The 14136-nt window shown below is 42.7% G+C and overlaps 1 protein-coding gene across 4 annotated transcripts in view; it reads left to right on the top strand.

Moving 5' to 3' along the window:
• The window catches only part of LOC140730220 (uncharacterized), a 59417-nt gene that overhangs the window by 36943 nt on the left and 8338 nt on the right, over positions 1-14136 (top strand). For 2 of the 4 annotated variants that reach the window (XR_012099542.1, XM_073050384.1), the window contains exons 2-3: positions 1296-1643; positions 5002-5183. Coding sequence is in view for 2 of the 4 variants with exons in the window: in XM_073050384.1 (XP_072906485.1) it covers positions 1296-1643; positions 5002-5183 (530 nt within the window). In the remaining 2 variants the exon portion in view is untranslated. Of the gene's footprint in view, positions 1-1295; positions 1644-5001; positions 5350-14136 lie in introns of all 4 variants that reach the window. The other 2 variants (XR_012099541.1, XM_073050383.1) reach the window with 1 other exon arrangement.

The raw sequence follows: 14136 nt of genomic DNA, 5'->3' as shown, positions 1-14136 counted from the left end.
GCAGCCAGAGGCTAAATCCTGAAGCTATTTATGAAGCCAGTCCAAACAAGAATCAGCTGCCTCAACAGAAACTGGGGAAAACCGGAAAACCTGGAATAAGGAACATGGACCGGACCGTGAACCAGAATGCAGATTTCATGGACTGGACCATGACAATTATCTTTTAAAAATCTAAGATATTACAATCTTAAGATGCTGTGAGAATTGGGAGTCCTTGTGCAGAAAACCCTGAAGGTTAACTTGCAGGCTTAGTTGGTGGGTGAGGAAGGCAATTGACTCCAATTCATGTTGTAGATGTATAAATCTTTAGTCTGATCCACCTGGAGTGTTGCATACAGTTCCCATTGCCCTGGTGTAGTGAGGATGTGAAGACTGTGGAAAGACTGAGACGAGGTTCACTGGGATGCTGCCTGGATTAGAGGGAATGAAATACAAGGAAAGCTCGGTCAATCTCGTGTTGTTCTCCCTCGTGGTAGAAATGTCAAACAGCAAACATGGTTTTAAGTTTCGAGCAGGGGACAGTTTAAAGGTGATGTGAGGGGTGAGTTTATATGTACTGTACATAGGCAATGAGTAAAAGAGTTCTGAATTGTCTTACTGCTTATTTCTCATCAACTATCAGTGACAAAATCACTGCTTTTTGAACAAAAGCACATGCTTTGATGCTATTTAAAAACAAAGCAGTGTTGTGTAACGACCTTACAAGTGCACGCTACTGACTCTCGTTAGAAACTGTTCAGCAACAACCTCCTGTCCCAATTAAGCGACATAGTGTTCCAAATAAACAAAGTGAATCCTGGCTATTTTCTCAATTCATTTTTGCTATTTATCAGATGTCCCAAATGAGCAGCTCGCTGATTAACTGATGGCTCAATGAACCAGAATCTACTGTATCTGCCTGGAATAGGTTACTGGGTAGTAGTGGAGCAGGGAGTTTGTTTGACTTTAAGAGGATTTTAGATAGACACGTGAATACAAAGGGAATGGAGGGACATGAATGATACATAGGAGGAGGATATTTAACATAAATGAGCATCAAGGTCGGCACAACATCAAGACCAGATGTCCTGTCCAGTTCTGTACTGTTCCACATTCAATTCAAAGTGGGTGGTGATTACTTGAAGCACATATTTATCACCCATCATTGATCTCGCCTGAACTCTGTAAACTCGGAAACAGCTGGAACATTATATTAATATCAGAAGCAATAAAGTGTTTGTACTTTCACAAGAGGTCATGTAACAAAAGATGTCTGCTTCAAGCTGGGGTTGAAGTGACGATATTCTCCCTTACAGGTGCAGACGTTCCTGTCCTTATCCAGTCCCCGAGCATACAGCGTGTCACTGAGGGTCACACGGCGTGGTTATGGTGTACCATGAGCAAAGCCAGGCTAGAAGACACTGATCTCCACTGGTATCAAAAACTGGACAAGCAGCAGCAGGACAAGCTGGTTTTTACACACAGGAAAGAAGGCAGCTCAGTGAGGGGATGGGGTTTCACTGAGAGGTTCCAGTCTTACAGGGACACGTCCAACAGCAGCTACACCCTGACAGTCACAGACGTGGTGCACAGTGATTCTGCCGTCTATTACTGCAGATTGTGGGGAAGCATCAATGGGAAAGGCACCCAGCTCATCGTAACCAGTGAGTACAAGTTCTATTTATTCAGCAGTGTGTCCCTGCATTGGGAGTTATTCCACCACCACTCACTTCCCGTGGCTGGGCACATTGTAGTGAAGAACACACAGTGTAATACTGGAGCCCCGTCACTGGGACACGATCCAGAGCACTGTGGCCCCTAACTCATGGGTGGGGAGCACTAACATGGTGACTGACCGTCTGCTCTGTGTGTCGAGTTGGATATTTGAAAATCAATTTCAATGTGGAGTGTGTCATCACAGGAGAGAAAAGGAGAAAATGATCAAAGTTCGGAGTCATAGATCAGCGTCTCTTAAATCAAAACCACCTCTTCCAAAAGCTCCGAACCTGTGGAATTCAAAACCTAAAACAATAAGGGATGTAAAACCAGTTAACACTTTTAACTGCCAATTATTTATTTCACAATTAACATACTTTCAAAGATCAAAGTAAATTTATTGTCAAAGTCCATATATGTCACTATGTTCAAACCTGTGATTCATTTTCTTGAGGGCATACTCAATAAATCCAGAACAGAATAATCACCATTGTAGAATCAATGAAAGACTGTAACAACTTGGTCTTGGATGCAAGATGGTGTCAGAGAATCACGGTGACGTTCTCCAGGCTACATTCATGTTTTTGTCATAAATTTTAATACTTATTTCTATTTTTTCATTTTATTTTCATGTTTGCCCTTTCACTCTTTTTAAAGTGCTTTGAACTACCCGTCTGTATGAAATGTGCTCAATGAATAAGTTATTATTATTATTACAGCTCAGCACTGTACAAAACTGCCTGACTAAAAGTCTTGGCTGGAGAGATATTAAATGGTTTTTTTGCATCTGTACTTACTAAGGAAACTGGAATGGAGTCTATAGAAACAAGGCAAACAAGTAGGGAGGTCATGGAACTTATACAGATTAAAGAGGAGGAGGTGCTTGCTGTCTTGAGGCAAGTCAGAGTAGATAAATCCCCAGGACCTGACAGGGTATTCCTTGGACCTTGAGGGAGACTAGTGTTGAAATTGCAGGGACCCTGGCAGAAATATTTAAAATGTCGATATCCACGGGTCAGGTGCCGGAGGATTGGAGGATAGCTCATGTAGTTCTGTTGTTCAAAAAAGGCTCAAAAAGAAAGCTGGGAAATTATAGGCCGTTAAGTTTGACATCCTAGTAGGTAAATTATTGGAAGGAATACTAAGTGATAGGATCTACAAGTATTTGGATAGACAGGGACTTATTAGAAATAGTCAGCATGGCTTTGTGCATGGTAGGTCATGTTTAAGCAATCTATTAGAGTTTTTCGAGGAAGTTACCAAGAAAGTGGATGAAGGGAAGGCAGTGGATGTTGTCTACATGGACTTCAGTAAGGCCTTTGACAAGCTCCCACATGGGAGGTTAGTTAGGAAGATTCATTCGCTGGGTATACATGGAGAGGGAGTAAATTGCATTAGACATTGGCTCAATGGAAGAAGTCAGAGAGTGGTAGTGGAGGATTGCTACTCTGAGTGGAGGCCTGTGACTAATGGTGTGCCACAGGGATCAGTGCTGGGTCCATTGTTATTTATCATCTATATCAATGATCTGGATGATAATGTGGCAAATTGGATCAGCAAATTTGCTGATGATACAAAGATTGGAGGTGTAGTGGACAGCCAGGAAGGTTTTCAAAGCTTGCAGAGGGATTTGGACCAGTTGGAGGAATGGACAGAAAAATGGCAGATGGAGTTTAATGCGGACAAATGTGAGGTTTAGCACTTTGGAAGGTCAAACCAAGGTAGAACATACAAGGTAAATGGTAGGACACTGAGGAGTGCAGTAGAACAGAGGGATCTGGGAGTACAGATACATAATTCCCTAAAAGTGGTGTCACAAGTAGATAGGGTTGTAAAGAGAGCATTTGGTATATTGGCCTTTATAAATCAAAGTATTGAGTATATGAGTTGGAATGTAATGGTGAGTTTGTATAAGACATTGATAAGACCGAATTTGGAGTATTGTGTGCAGTTTTGGTCACCTAATTACAGGAAGTATATTAATAAGGTTGAAAGAGCACAGAGAAGGTTTACAAGGATGTTGCCGGGACTTGAGAACTGAGTTACAGAGAAAGGTTGAATAGATTAGGACTTTATTCCCTGGAGCGTAGGAGAATGAGGGGTGATTTGATAGAGGTGTATAAAATTATGATGGGTATAGATAGAGTGAATGCAAGCAGGCTTTTTCCACTGAGGCCAGGGGAGAAAAAAACCAGAGGGCATGGGTTAAGGGTTAAGGGGGATAAGTTTAAAGGGAACATTGGGGGGGCTTCTTCACGCAGAGTGGTGGGAGTGTGGAATGGGATGCCAGATGAAGTGGAGAATGCGGGCTCACTTTTGACATTTAAGAAAAACTTGGACAGGTACATGGATGAGAGGTATATGGAGGGATATGGGCCAGGTGCAGGTCAGTGGGACTAGGCAGAAAAATGGTTCGGCACAGCCAAGAAGGGCCAAAAGGCCTGTTTCTGCGCTGTAATGTTCTATGGTTCTATGGAAGGATTTACATGAATCGGATCAATTTAAGACAAGGTTGGACAGATTTTTGCATAGTAGGGGAATTAAAGGTTATGGGGGAAATAGCAGGTAGGTGACGATGAGTCCATGGCCAGATCAGCCATGATCTTATTGAACGGCAGAGCGAGTTTGGTGGGTTAGATGACCAACTCGTACTCCTTTTTCTTCTGTTTTTGTGTTAATTCTCCCTCCTCATTCAAACTTATTGATAATTCTACCACTCACTGAACAGAAATCTGGAAGTTGTTTAGGGACCACTTCCATGGGGTTCTGGATAGCTTTGTCCCACTGAGTCAGGGAAAGGAGGGCAGGGTGAAGGAACCATGGTTGACAAGAGAAGTGGAACATCTGGTCAAGAGGAAGAAGGATGTACACTTAAAGTTTATGAAGTAAAACATCAGATGGGGCACTTCAGAGTTATAAGGAAGGATCTTCGGTTGGGACTTGGGAGAGCTGGAAGGATTCTTGGGGAGTAGGAATAAGGAAACCCTCAAGACATTCTACACATACTTGAGGAACAGGAGAATGGCTAGACAGAGGGTAGGACCGATCAGGGATAAAGGGAGAAATATTATCAACTGATGCAACATGGTCTTCAGAACTCTCTCCAAACTATAACAGATCCCATGACTGTAGGGCAGCCAAAACATCAGAACCAACCAGATATAACTGACTTCAGTAAAGAGACTGAAAATTGTTCTTGTTGTTAACATTTATTTAAATTTTAGAAATTGTTAAATGCTGGGAAAATATACTGCCTTGTATTGATCTCCATAAATACACATTAATGTATCCATATCCAACACACAGATCGCACAGATGATCCCGTCCTTGTGCAGTATCCACCAGTCAGCAAGGTGCCAGAGGGTGTAACTGTCCAGCTCCACTGTGCCTTGTATAATGCCAGTGTGAATGTCACCGACGTCCACTGGTACCACCAGCGGCCTGGGAACAAGATTGAGTGGGCGTTGAGTCACTTTGTGAATGACTCGGTGAGCAGGTCCGGGGGTATCTCTGATCGTTTTCAGTCTTACAGGAATGTTGTGAGTAACAGTTACATTCTGACCATCGGCAACACATCTATTAGTGACACTGCAGTGTACAACTGCAGTGTGTGGAATTACATCTACGGAAGAGGAACGCAGCTCAATGTAACTGGTAAGTCAACGTCAGTTTACACTGACAATAACAGCATCTCAGTATCCAACCTTCACACGATGACTGTCAGACACAGGGGGTTCTGTAATGTCCCCAGTAGAACAGAGAGTCGGATGGTTTCCCCTGGAGTGTAAACTGGTAACAGTTGGGAAATGGAAAAGAGGGAAAGGACAAGTATTCTGGAATAATATAGAAAATCTTGGCAAATCATTTTGTGGGTGAACAGGTTTTTCTCTGTACCTCAGTATGTGTGACAATAATAAGCCAATTTACTGAGAGCTCTCCCTGTGGGTGTGAGTTGTCAGAACTGGACGATGTTACCAATCGGAAAAACAGTCAGAACAAATGGACAGGAGAAGAGGATAAAATGTTGTGTGTAAAAGAAACAGACTGGCCATTAAATTCAAAGTAAGTACGAGAATACAACTAATGGCAGAAGGAACATTATTAGTGTCATCAAGTCATAGAAAAGTACAGTAGGCCCTTCAGCACATCTAGTCTGTGCTGAACGTTTTAAACTGCTTACTCCAATCGACCTGCACTGAGACTTCAATACCCCGATCAGCCATGTACATATCCAAACTTCTCGTAAAACTTCAAATCAAGCTTGCATGCACCACTTGTGCTGGCAGCTCATTCCACACTCTCACCACCTTCTGAGTGAAGAAGATTCACTTCATGCTCCCCTTAAACTTTTCACCTTTCACTCTCAATCCATGTCATCCAGTGGTAGTCCCACCCAACCTCAGTGGAAAAAGCCTGTATGCATTTATCCTATCTATACCCCCCAACAATTTTGTATCCCTCTATTAAATCTCCCTTCAATTTTCTACATTCTAAGGAATGAAGATCTAACCTGTTAAATCTTTCCTTAGAGCTCAAGTCCTCTAGTCCTGATGACATCCTTGAAAATCTTTTCTGTCCTCTTTCAACCTTATTTACATCTTTCCAAAACTACGAGGGGTGATTGATAAGTTTGTGGCCTATGGTAGAAGGAGATGAGTTATACAGCTCTTGTTACAGACATGTGTAGTTCAACTCTTTGAGTGATTATGTAGAAAGTTTGAAGTTAATAACTTTTGTGGAATCCCTGTTTCAGATACTTGAAAATTGCTAGGTTTTCTAAAATTGACTCCTTCTACCTTGGGCCACAAACTGTACTGTTTGTACAGTACTCCAAATTATGCCTCACTGACATCTTATACAACTTCAACATAACATCCCATCTCCTGTACTCAGTACTATGATTTATGAATACCAATGAGCCAAAAGTTTACTTTCTGACCCTATCTGCCTGTGACAACTTCCAATGATTGCAGCAGTTCTGTCCGTAGCTGATAATGATCCTGCTTGGTTTCAGTCTGCAGGAGTAGATCAACATATTGTACCAAGCACTTGGGTTCTGAAAGCCATTTTAACCCTTCACCTAAGCATTGGTGAAATATAGATGGGGAAATATGGAACCCCTGTGGTAGGGCAGTCCATGTATACTGTTGTTCTAGTAAGGTACACTTGTATTGACACTCTTGTTTTAGTGGAATAGACCAAAGTCCATTATTTATGTCTAAAACTGCGAACCATTGTTCTCTTTCATTCTGTTTGACCACCCGTCTCCTGGCAAGTTGCTACAGTTGGGGCTGTTAATAGAGTTACTTTATTCAGCTCTCAGTAGTCTATTTGTCAACCTCCACCCAATCTGGTTTCCTCACTGGCCACATAGGTGAGTTATTAGTGGAGACTACGGGCCTCAGTACTCCTTGTTGTATCAAACTCTGTATTACCTTACCTACATCTTCCTCTTATTTTTTGGAAACCCATATTGCTTTTGGGGTTTGGGGTCTGGACCTTGTATGCACATACTGCCAGCCATCTTTCCAGTTATGTTTGTGCCTTGCAAGTGCCTCCGAGTTCTGTGCAATAATTTGCTGCACCTTCTGGTCATTGCTCATCTCTTCCGGTTTTATCCACATTTCACCCATTGTGCATATTCTATCCTGATATTCTCCAACTGGGATCTGCATGTGGTCCAGTTGGCATCGGCCAAATCATACAATTAACTGGGTCAAAACAAAGCCCTGCTTTGGCCATGTAATCACTCCCCAGTATATGTTCCTGCTTCCTGAGTAATTCCACCAACAAAACTGAATGTTTCAATGTTATATCTCCTGTTTTAGCTTCCAAAGGTACACTCACATGTCCCACTTGTGAATGTCCTGTGAATCCACCTAGGATAATTTTACCTCATATCTCCCAATTTACATTATTCATATTAGTGGTATTGATGGTGTCTTGGGATACTCCAGTGTCCCATAAAAAGGTAACAAGGCGGCCTCTGATCCTGCCACTCACTAGAGGTTAAAACCCACCTTGTGTCACACCCATGTTGGTGAGGCCTGACACTGCCATTGAAGCTCAGGGTACAATACCCTGGATGGTGGTGTCTCCACCATGTCATTTTGTGGACTCAGTCTTTCTGGCCCCTCCAATGGCAAACCGCATTGCTCTGCTCTTTCTCGTCTCAGGTTTGGAAATTCTCTCTTAACGTGCCCCTCTTGACCACAATTATAGCATTTAATTACTCCACCTTGATTTCTCCCTGTCCCTGGCCCTGTTCCATTTTCTCTGCCCCTCTTTGCCCCTTGATGGTGTGGCAGGGAAGTCCCCAGGGTGTGCCCCTTACCCTAATTTCTCCAGGCAGGTGCTTGACTTTTAACAGGCATCACCTGCCCATTAGAGAGTTTAGATGGTCTTTGTATCTCCTTTTCCCACGCTCTACACATTTTCCTCAGTACCCATGCCTCAGTATGTGTGGGTTCAGAAGAATCAAACTTTTCCAGTGCCTTTTTTTAGATTCATAGGTACAGTGAGACTCCAGTGTTCTCAACCATCTATTAGAGGCCTCTGGTCCTAAATGGTCCTGCTCTAATTCTGTCCCATAAACCCCTTGGAACACAGTCCGTAAATGGGATGCAAACGTAGTGGGATGTTCGCCTCTCTTTGGTAACATCTGGTCAGCACCTCTACCAGGTCTCCTCTGTTAACTCACATAACAGTCGTTATTGTGTTTTTCAGTTCCTCACTTGTTCCCCCACCATGTCCTTGTATATCTGGCAAAGCTGAGTGTATATTTGTGTGTAAACACATTATAATCAATTTCCTTTCCTCAGAGTTGTCTAGGCCATGTACTATTCTCTGATGACTAGTTGCTTGGAAAAGCTCTCGAGGATTGTTTCCGAGCACACATGTCCTCATCTCCTTAGCAATACCTTTAAGGTGCTCTACCCTGAACAATGTGGTGTATGTTATATTCTGATTTTGATTTGCTCCCCCCTCTCTGTTAGTAACTATGGGTGCCAATCGTACAGACGGTAGCACCAGCTGTCGTTGGTAGAATGTCGATGAGAGTTCCTTGGGAAATGGTGTTTCTTAATTATCGTTACTGTTTCCTTAACTTCATCAGCTAAATCAAGCCAGTCAATATCTCTCTTCACATTCCTCCCCCTTTTCAGATCCAAAAGTACATATTAAACCTTGCTGTGTAGCAAGTTGGTCCTGGAGCTTTTGAATATGCTTTAAACACTTTGCATGATCACCACTGTTACTATTCCTTTCCTGTGCAGATTTCTGAATCACATTCATAGCCATCTTTAAGTCACTGTTTCCTTAATCCTTCCACTTCATCCTTCACTAGTTCAGCTGCTTCCTCTAGCTTACTTTTTTCCTGTAAGCAATTTCTCACACTTGAACTGAAAATGGTTCATATGTATCAAGCCCATACCTCTCTGACCCTGTAAATTAGCAACCCTTTCTCTTTAGGTTTCTACCTCCTTTTGGAGCCTTTTGTGTTCTCTTTCTAACCTCTTTCGCTGGGCCTCAGCTTTTTGTCAGTTTTCTATGATTTCCTGTTGTAACCTATCTCGCTGGGCTTCTGCTTTTTGCCAACATTCATTTTCCAATTCCAATCTATGCCATTCCGCTATAGCATTTTGTCGTAATTCTAATAAATCCTCAATTAAACACCCAACTGCTACTGTTTTTTTGTAATTGTTTAAACTTCCTGCTCGACAGCTTCACTTGGGTGATTTTCCTTAATCACCAGCAGTTTTCCCTTCACAATCAAGGTCACTGACAAACTCCTTATATGTGTTCCCAACACATACTTCTGGAGGTATCCCCTCCAATAAAAACAATCCAAGTCCTTTTGACTTTCAGGATTTCCTGAATTTATTATCCTGGGTTAGTTACTACTAACTACCCAGCCCCAGATCAATGTAATTCACCCACGTAGAAGAAAGTTTATCCTTGAGCCCACCCAGGGACTGCAATTCTGTTACAAGAATCACCACTTGTAATAATGATCGGTGAGGCACAGAGAATCTGTAGTTAATGACAATTAACTTATTATTTCAACTACAAAGCACATGGGTTCACACTCTTAACTACTTGTGTGCTCCTTACTAGAATTCCCTGAGACTCCATGAACAGTGAATGAAGAGGAAAGGTATTACTTGGGAAAGGAGTCTACGCTGGCCAGGCGTTCCTCATGCTCCAAAACTCCACGTGTCTGTGGGGTCCTCCTTATCTGCAATGGTTGCTCTCTGGCTGCTGGGAATCATCACCCCTGCGTGTATGGGTCTCCTGAGTCTTACACTGTTCCTCATCAATTGAACCATTGGATCTCCATCCCATTGGCTCAAGGTCACGTGACCTAACTGGGTCATTGTGCAGAGCTACAACCAACATTGTTTCATGGTTCTGCCCAGCCCAGCCTTGTATATTTGCACCTTTACACTCTGACTGGTCCAAACCAGATAAATGAGGCAACATAGAGAGAGTCTAACGAGATTACAGATAGCTTCTTTGGTAGGTCTGGCATTTTACATAACAAGTAGCTACTCTTCTGAGAATGGTGTCAGGTTTAATGCTCTGATTAGATTGTCCTAGAATCAAGAATGAATTCAGAGTCCACACCCTTTACGTAACAAATAGAGAACGGTCTCAGTTTTAGCAGATCATTACCTGAAGCTTCCTGTGTCCACATTATTGTTCTGATTAGATTATCCAAGAGCAATAAACTTTTCCGAGTCCACAAAATGGGGGAAAACAAAGATATCTAGCTTGTCTGCTTCCCCTGTCCTTGATCAGACTGAAGTTTCTTCTGGCCAACACAATAATAAACCAATTTACTGAGAGCTCTCCCTGTGGGTGTGAGTTGTCAGAACTGGACGATGTTACCAATCAGAAAAACAGTCAGAACAAGTGGACAGGAGAAGAGGATAAAATGAATTGTGTAAAAGAAATTGACTGGCCATTAAATTCAAAGTAGGTATGAGAATACAATTAATGGCAGAAGCAACATTATTAGAGTCACTAAGTCATAGAAAATATAGCACTGAAACAGGCCTTCAGCCCAATTGTCTCTGCATACCACCAATCATCCAAACCTATCCAAACTTCTCTTAAATGTTGACATCGAACTCGCATGCACCTCTTGCACTGGCAACTCATTCTACACTCTCACGACCCTCTGAGTGAAGGACATATCCCTCATGTTTTCCTTAAACTTTTCACCTTTCACCCTCAATCCATGTCATCCAGTAGCAGTCCCACCCAACCTCAGTGGAAAAAGCCTGTTTGCATTTATCCTATCTATACCCCCCACAATTATGTATACCTCTATCAAATCTCCCTCAATCTTTTACATTCTATGGAATGAAGACCAAACCCATTAAATCTTTCCTTGAAGTTCAGGTCTTCTAGTCCTGATGACATCCTTAAAAATTTTCTCTGTACTCTTTCAAACTTATTTACATCTTTCCTACAGGTAAGGAACTGAAATTACACGCAATACTCCAAATTACGCCTCACTGACATCTTATACAACTTCAACATAACATCCCATCTCCTGTACTCAATACTTTGATTTATGAATACCAATGTGCCAAAAGGTTTCTTTATGACCCGAACTACCTGTGATGCCTTCCAATGAATTATAGACCTGTATTCCCAGATCCATTTGTTCTACCACAAAGTTCACAATGTAAGATCTACCCTGTTTGGTTCAACTGAATTGTAACACCTTGCACTTGTCTGCATTGGATATCATCTGCCATGTTTCAGCCCACTAGTCACAGGCCTCCAGTCAGAGAGGCAACCATCTACTACCACTCTCTGTCTTCTCCCAAAAAGCTAAGGTTGAATACAACTTCAAATGCAGGAAGTCAAAATTAACATACACAAAATGCTGGAGGAACTCAGCAGGCCAGGCAGTAAATATGGAAAATAGTAAGCAGTTGACATAGGAGGGCTGATTGATAAGTTTGTGGCCTAAGGTAGAAGGAGATGAGTTATACAGCTCTCGTTACTTGCATGTGCAGTTCAAGTCTTTGATTAATTATACAGAAAGTTTAAAGTTAATAACTTTTGTGGTGTTTCTGTTTCAGACAACTGAAAATTGCTATGTTTTCTAGAATTGACTCCTTCTACCATAGGCCACAAACTAATCAATCACCCCTCGTAAACAAGGGAAAATCTGCAGATGCTGGAAATCTGAGCTACACACACAAAATGCTGGAGGATCTGAGCAGGCCAGGCAGCATTTATGGCGAAGAGTACAATCTGTGTGTGACTCCTCACAGGAATTTCCTCTCGACCCTCTCCAATGGCACAACATTCTTTCTTGGCCCAAAAATGCCACTTCACTCTTTAAGAAGGGAGGGAAGCAAAACAAAGGAAATTATAGGCCAGTTAGCCTGACTTCAGTGGTTGGGAAGATGTTGGAGCCCATTATTAAGGACGAGGTTTTGGCGTACTTGGAGGCACAGGATAAGATAGGGTAAAGTCAGCACGGTTTCCTTAAGGGGATATCCTGCCTGACAAATCTGACGAATTCTTTGAGGAAATAGCAGGCAGGGTAGAGAAAGGAGAATTGGTGTATATTGAGCCCTCAGATTTTCAGAAGGCCTTTGACAAGTCCACATGAGGCTGTTTTACAAGATAAGAGCCCATGGTATTACAGGGAAGATACTAGCATGGGTAGAGAATTGACTGACTGGCAGGAGGCAAAGAGTGGGAATAAATGGAGTGACATTTACAATTTCACAGTCTTTCAGAACCATTTCAGAATCCAGTGAATCTTAAAAGATCATTACTAATGCCTCTGCAATCTCTTCAGCCATCATTTTCAGAACTCTCGGGTGTTGACCATGTGGTCCAGATGACTTATCTAATTTCATAGATTTCAGCATCACAAGCACCTTTGCCTTAGTAATAGTTCAAGTTTATTGTGATTTGATAAAAAACATATACTGTATACAAGCTCATGACACAATGTTCCTCCAGACCATGATGCACCTTCAAAACATTTACCACACAGAGTGGAGATTTGGCTCTTACCCTTGGCTTTCAGAGGCATTCTGTAGACAGGGCTTGTTCTCTCCACCTCTGTGTCTCAGTAACACTGTTCAAGACCACATTCCCCACACAGCAACTCCATCCAAACACTCCTCAAGCTGTGTTTGAAGTGACGATATTCTCCCTTACAGGTGCAGACATTCCTGTCCTTATCCAGTCCCCGAGCATACAGCATGTCACTGAGGGTCACACGGTGTGGTTATGGTGTACCATGAGCAAAGCCAGGCTGGAACACACTGATGTCCACTGGTATTGGTAACTACCTGGGCAGGACATGGAGTGGGTTCTAACACACAGGGCAGGAGGCAGCCCAGAGTGGGGACGGGGTTTCACTGAGAGATTCCAGCCCTACAGAGACACGTCCAACAACAGCGTCACCCTGACAGTCACAGACGTGGTGCACAGTGATTCTGTCGTCTATTACTGCAGAGTGTCACGTCTCATCAGCTTGACTGAGTTTTCTGAGGAGGTGATGAAGATAATGGAGGGTTGGGAAGTGGATGTTGTCTATATTAACATTAGTAAATCTTTCAATCATGTAACGTGGTAGTGTAGTGATTAGCATAACGATTTACAATGCCGGTGATCAAGGTTCAAATTCCACAAAATGCTGGAGGAACTCAGCAGGCCAGGCAGCATCTATGGAAATGAGCACAGTCCAGAGAACAAGGAATGGGAAGAGAGGGTGATTGTCCAGCTGGAAGACTGTCAGTAGTGACTGGGATCAGGGCTGGGCCGCTGCTTTAACAATCTGTATCAATGAGGGGACCAAGTGTATCCAAGCCTGTCGGGGATGCAGAGGAGGTGGCAATGAGATTGGTCAGGAGGGTGCAGAGACGTACGGGGATGTAGACACACTGAGTGAATGTGCAAGGTGAAGACAGTTGGAATATCATGTGGACAAATGTGAGATCATTCTGTGGGCAGGAAAAATAGAAACAAAGAGTAATTTCTGAATCGAGACAAACTGAGGGACGTTCATGTCTTGGGGAATCTGGGTGGCCTTGTACACAAAGATCAAACCCAGCAGGCAGGTACAGCTGGTGATTCGGAAAGAAACTCCCTTGTCCATTATTGTGGGACAGATTTGAGTACAAGAGTAACGATGCCTTACTGGAATTCTGGTCTCCAGTGAGACGGCAACGAGGAACAGGATGACTCTGAGGGTTGTGCTTTATTCAGTCACCCACTGGGTCAGTTGGTGCAGCAGGTGGAACAACATCATTCCTTCAGGGATTGGGTAAATACTTGTAAAGAACTTTTCACAGGACTCTGGGGAATGAGGGGACTGGGGTCAGTGAGCCTCTTTTTCAAAGAGCTGGCACAGGAAGATGAACTGAATAGATTCTTTCTACATTGACAGTGAGCTTCCCA

This window comes from Hemitrygon akajei, chromosome 7 (genome assembly GCF_048418815.1).
Source record: "Hemitrygon akajei chromosome 7, sHemAka1.3, whole genome shotgun sequence".
NCBI classification, from domain to species: domain Eukaryota; kingdom Metazoa; phylum Chordata; class Chondrichthyes; order Myliobatiformes; family Dasyatidae; genus Hemitrygon; species Hemitrygon akajei.
The sequence above is the reverse complement of the archived record's forward strand: the minus strand, read 5'-3'. Positions and strand labels throughout refer to the sequence as shown.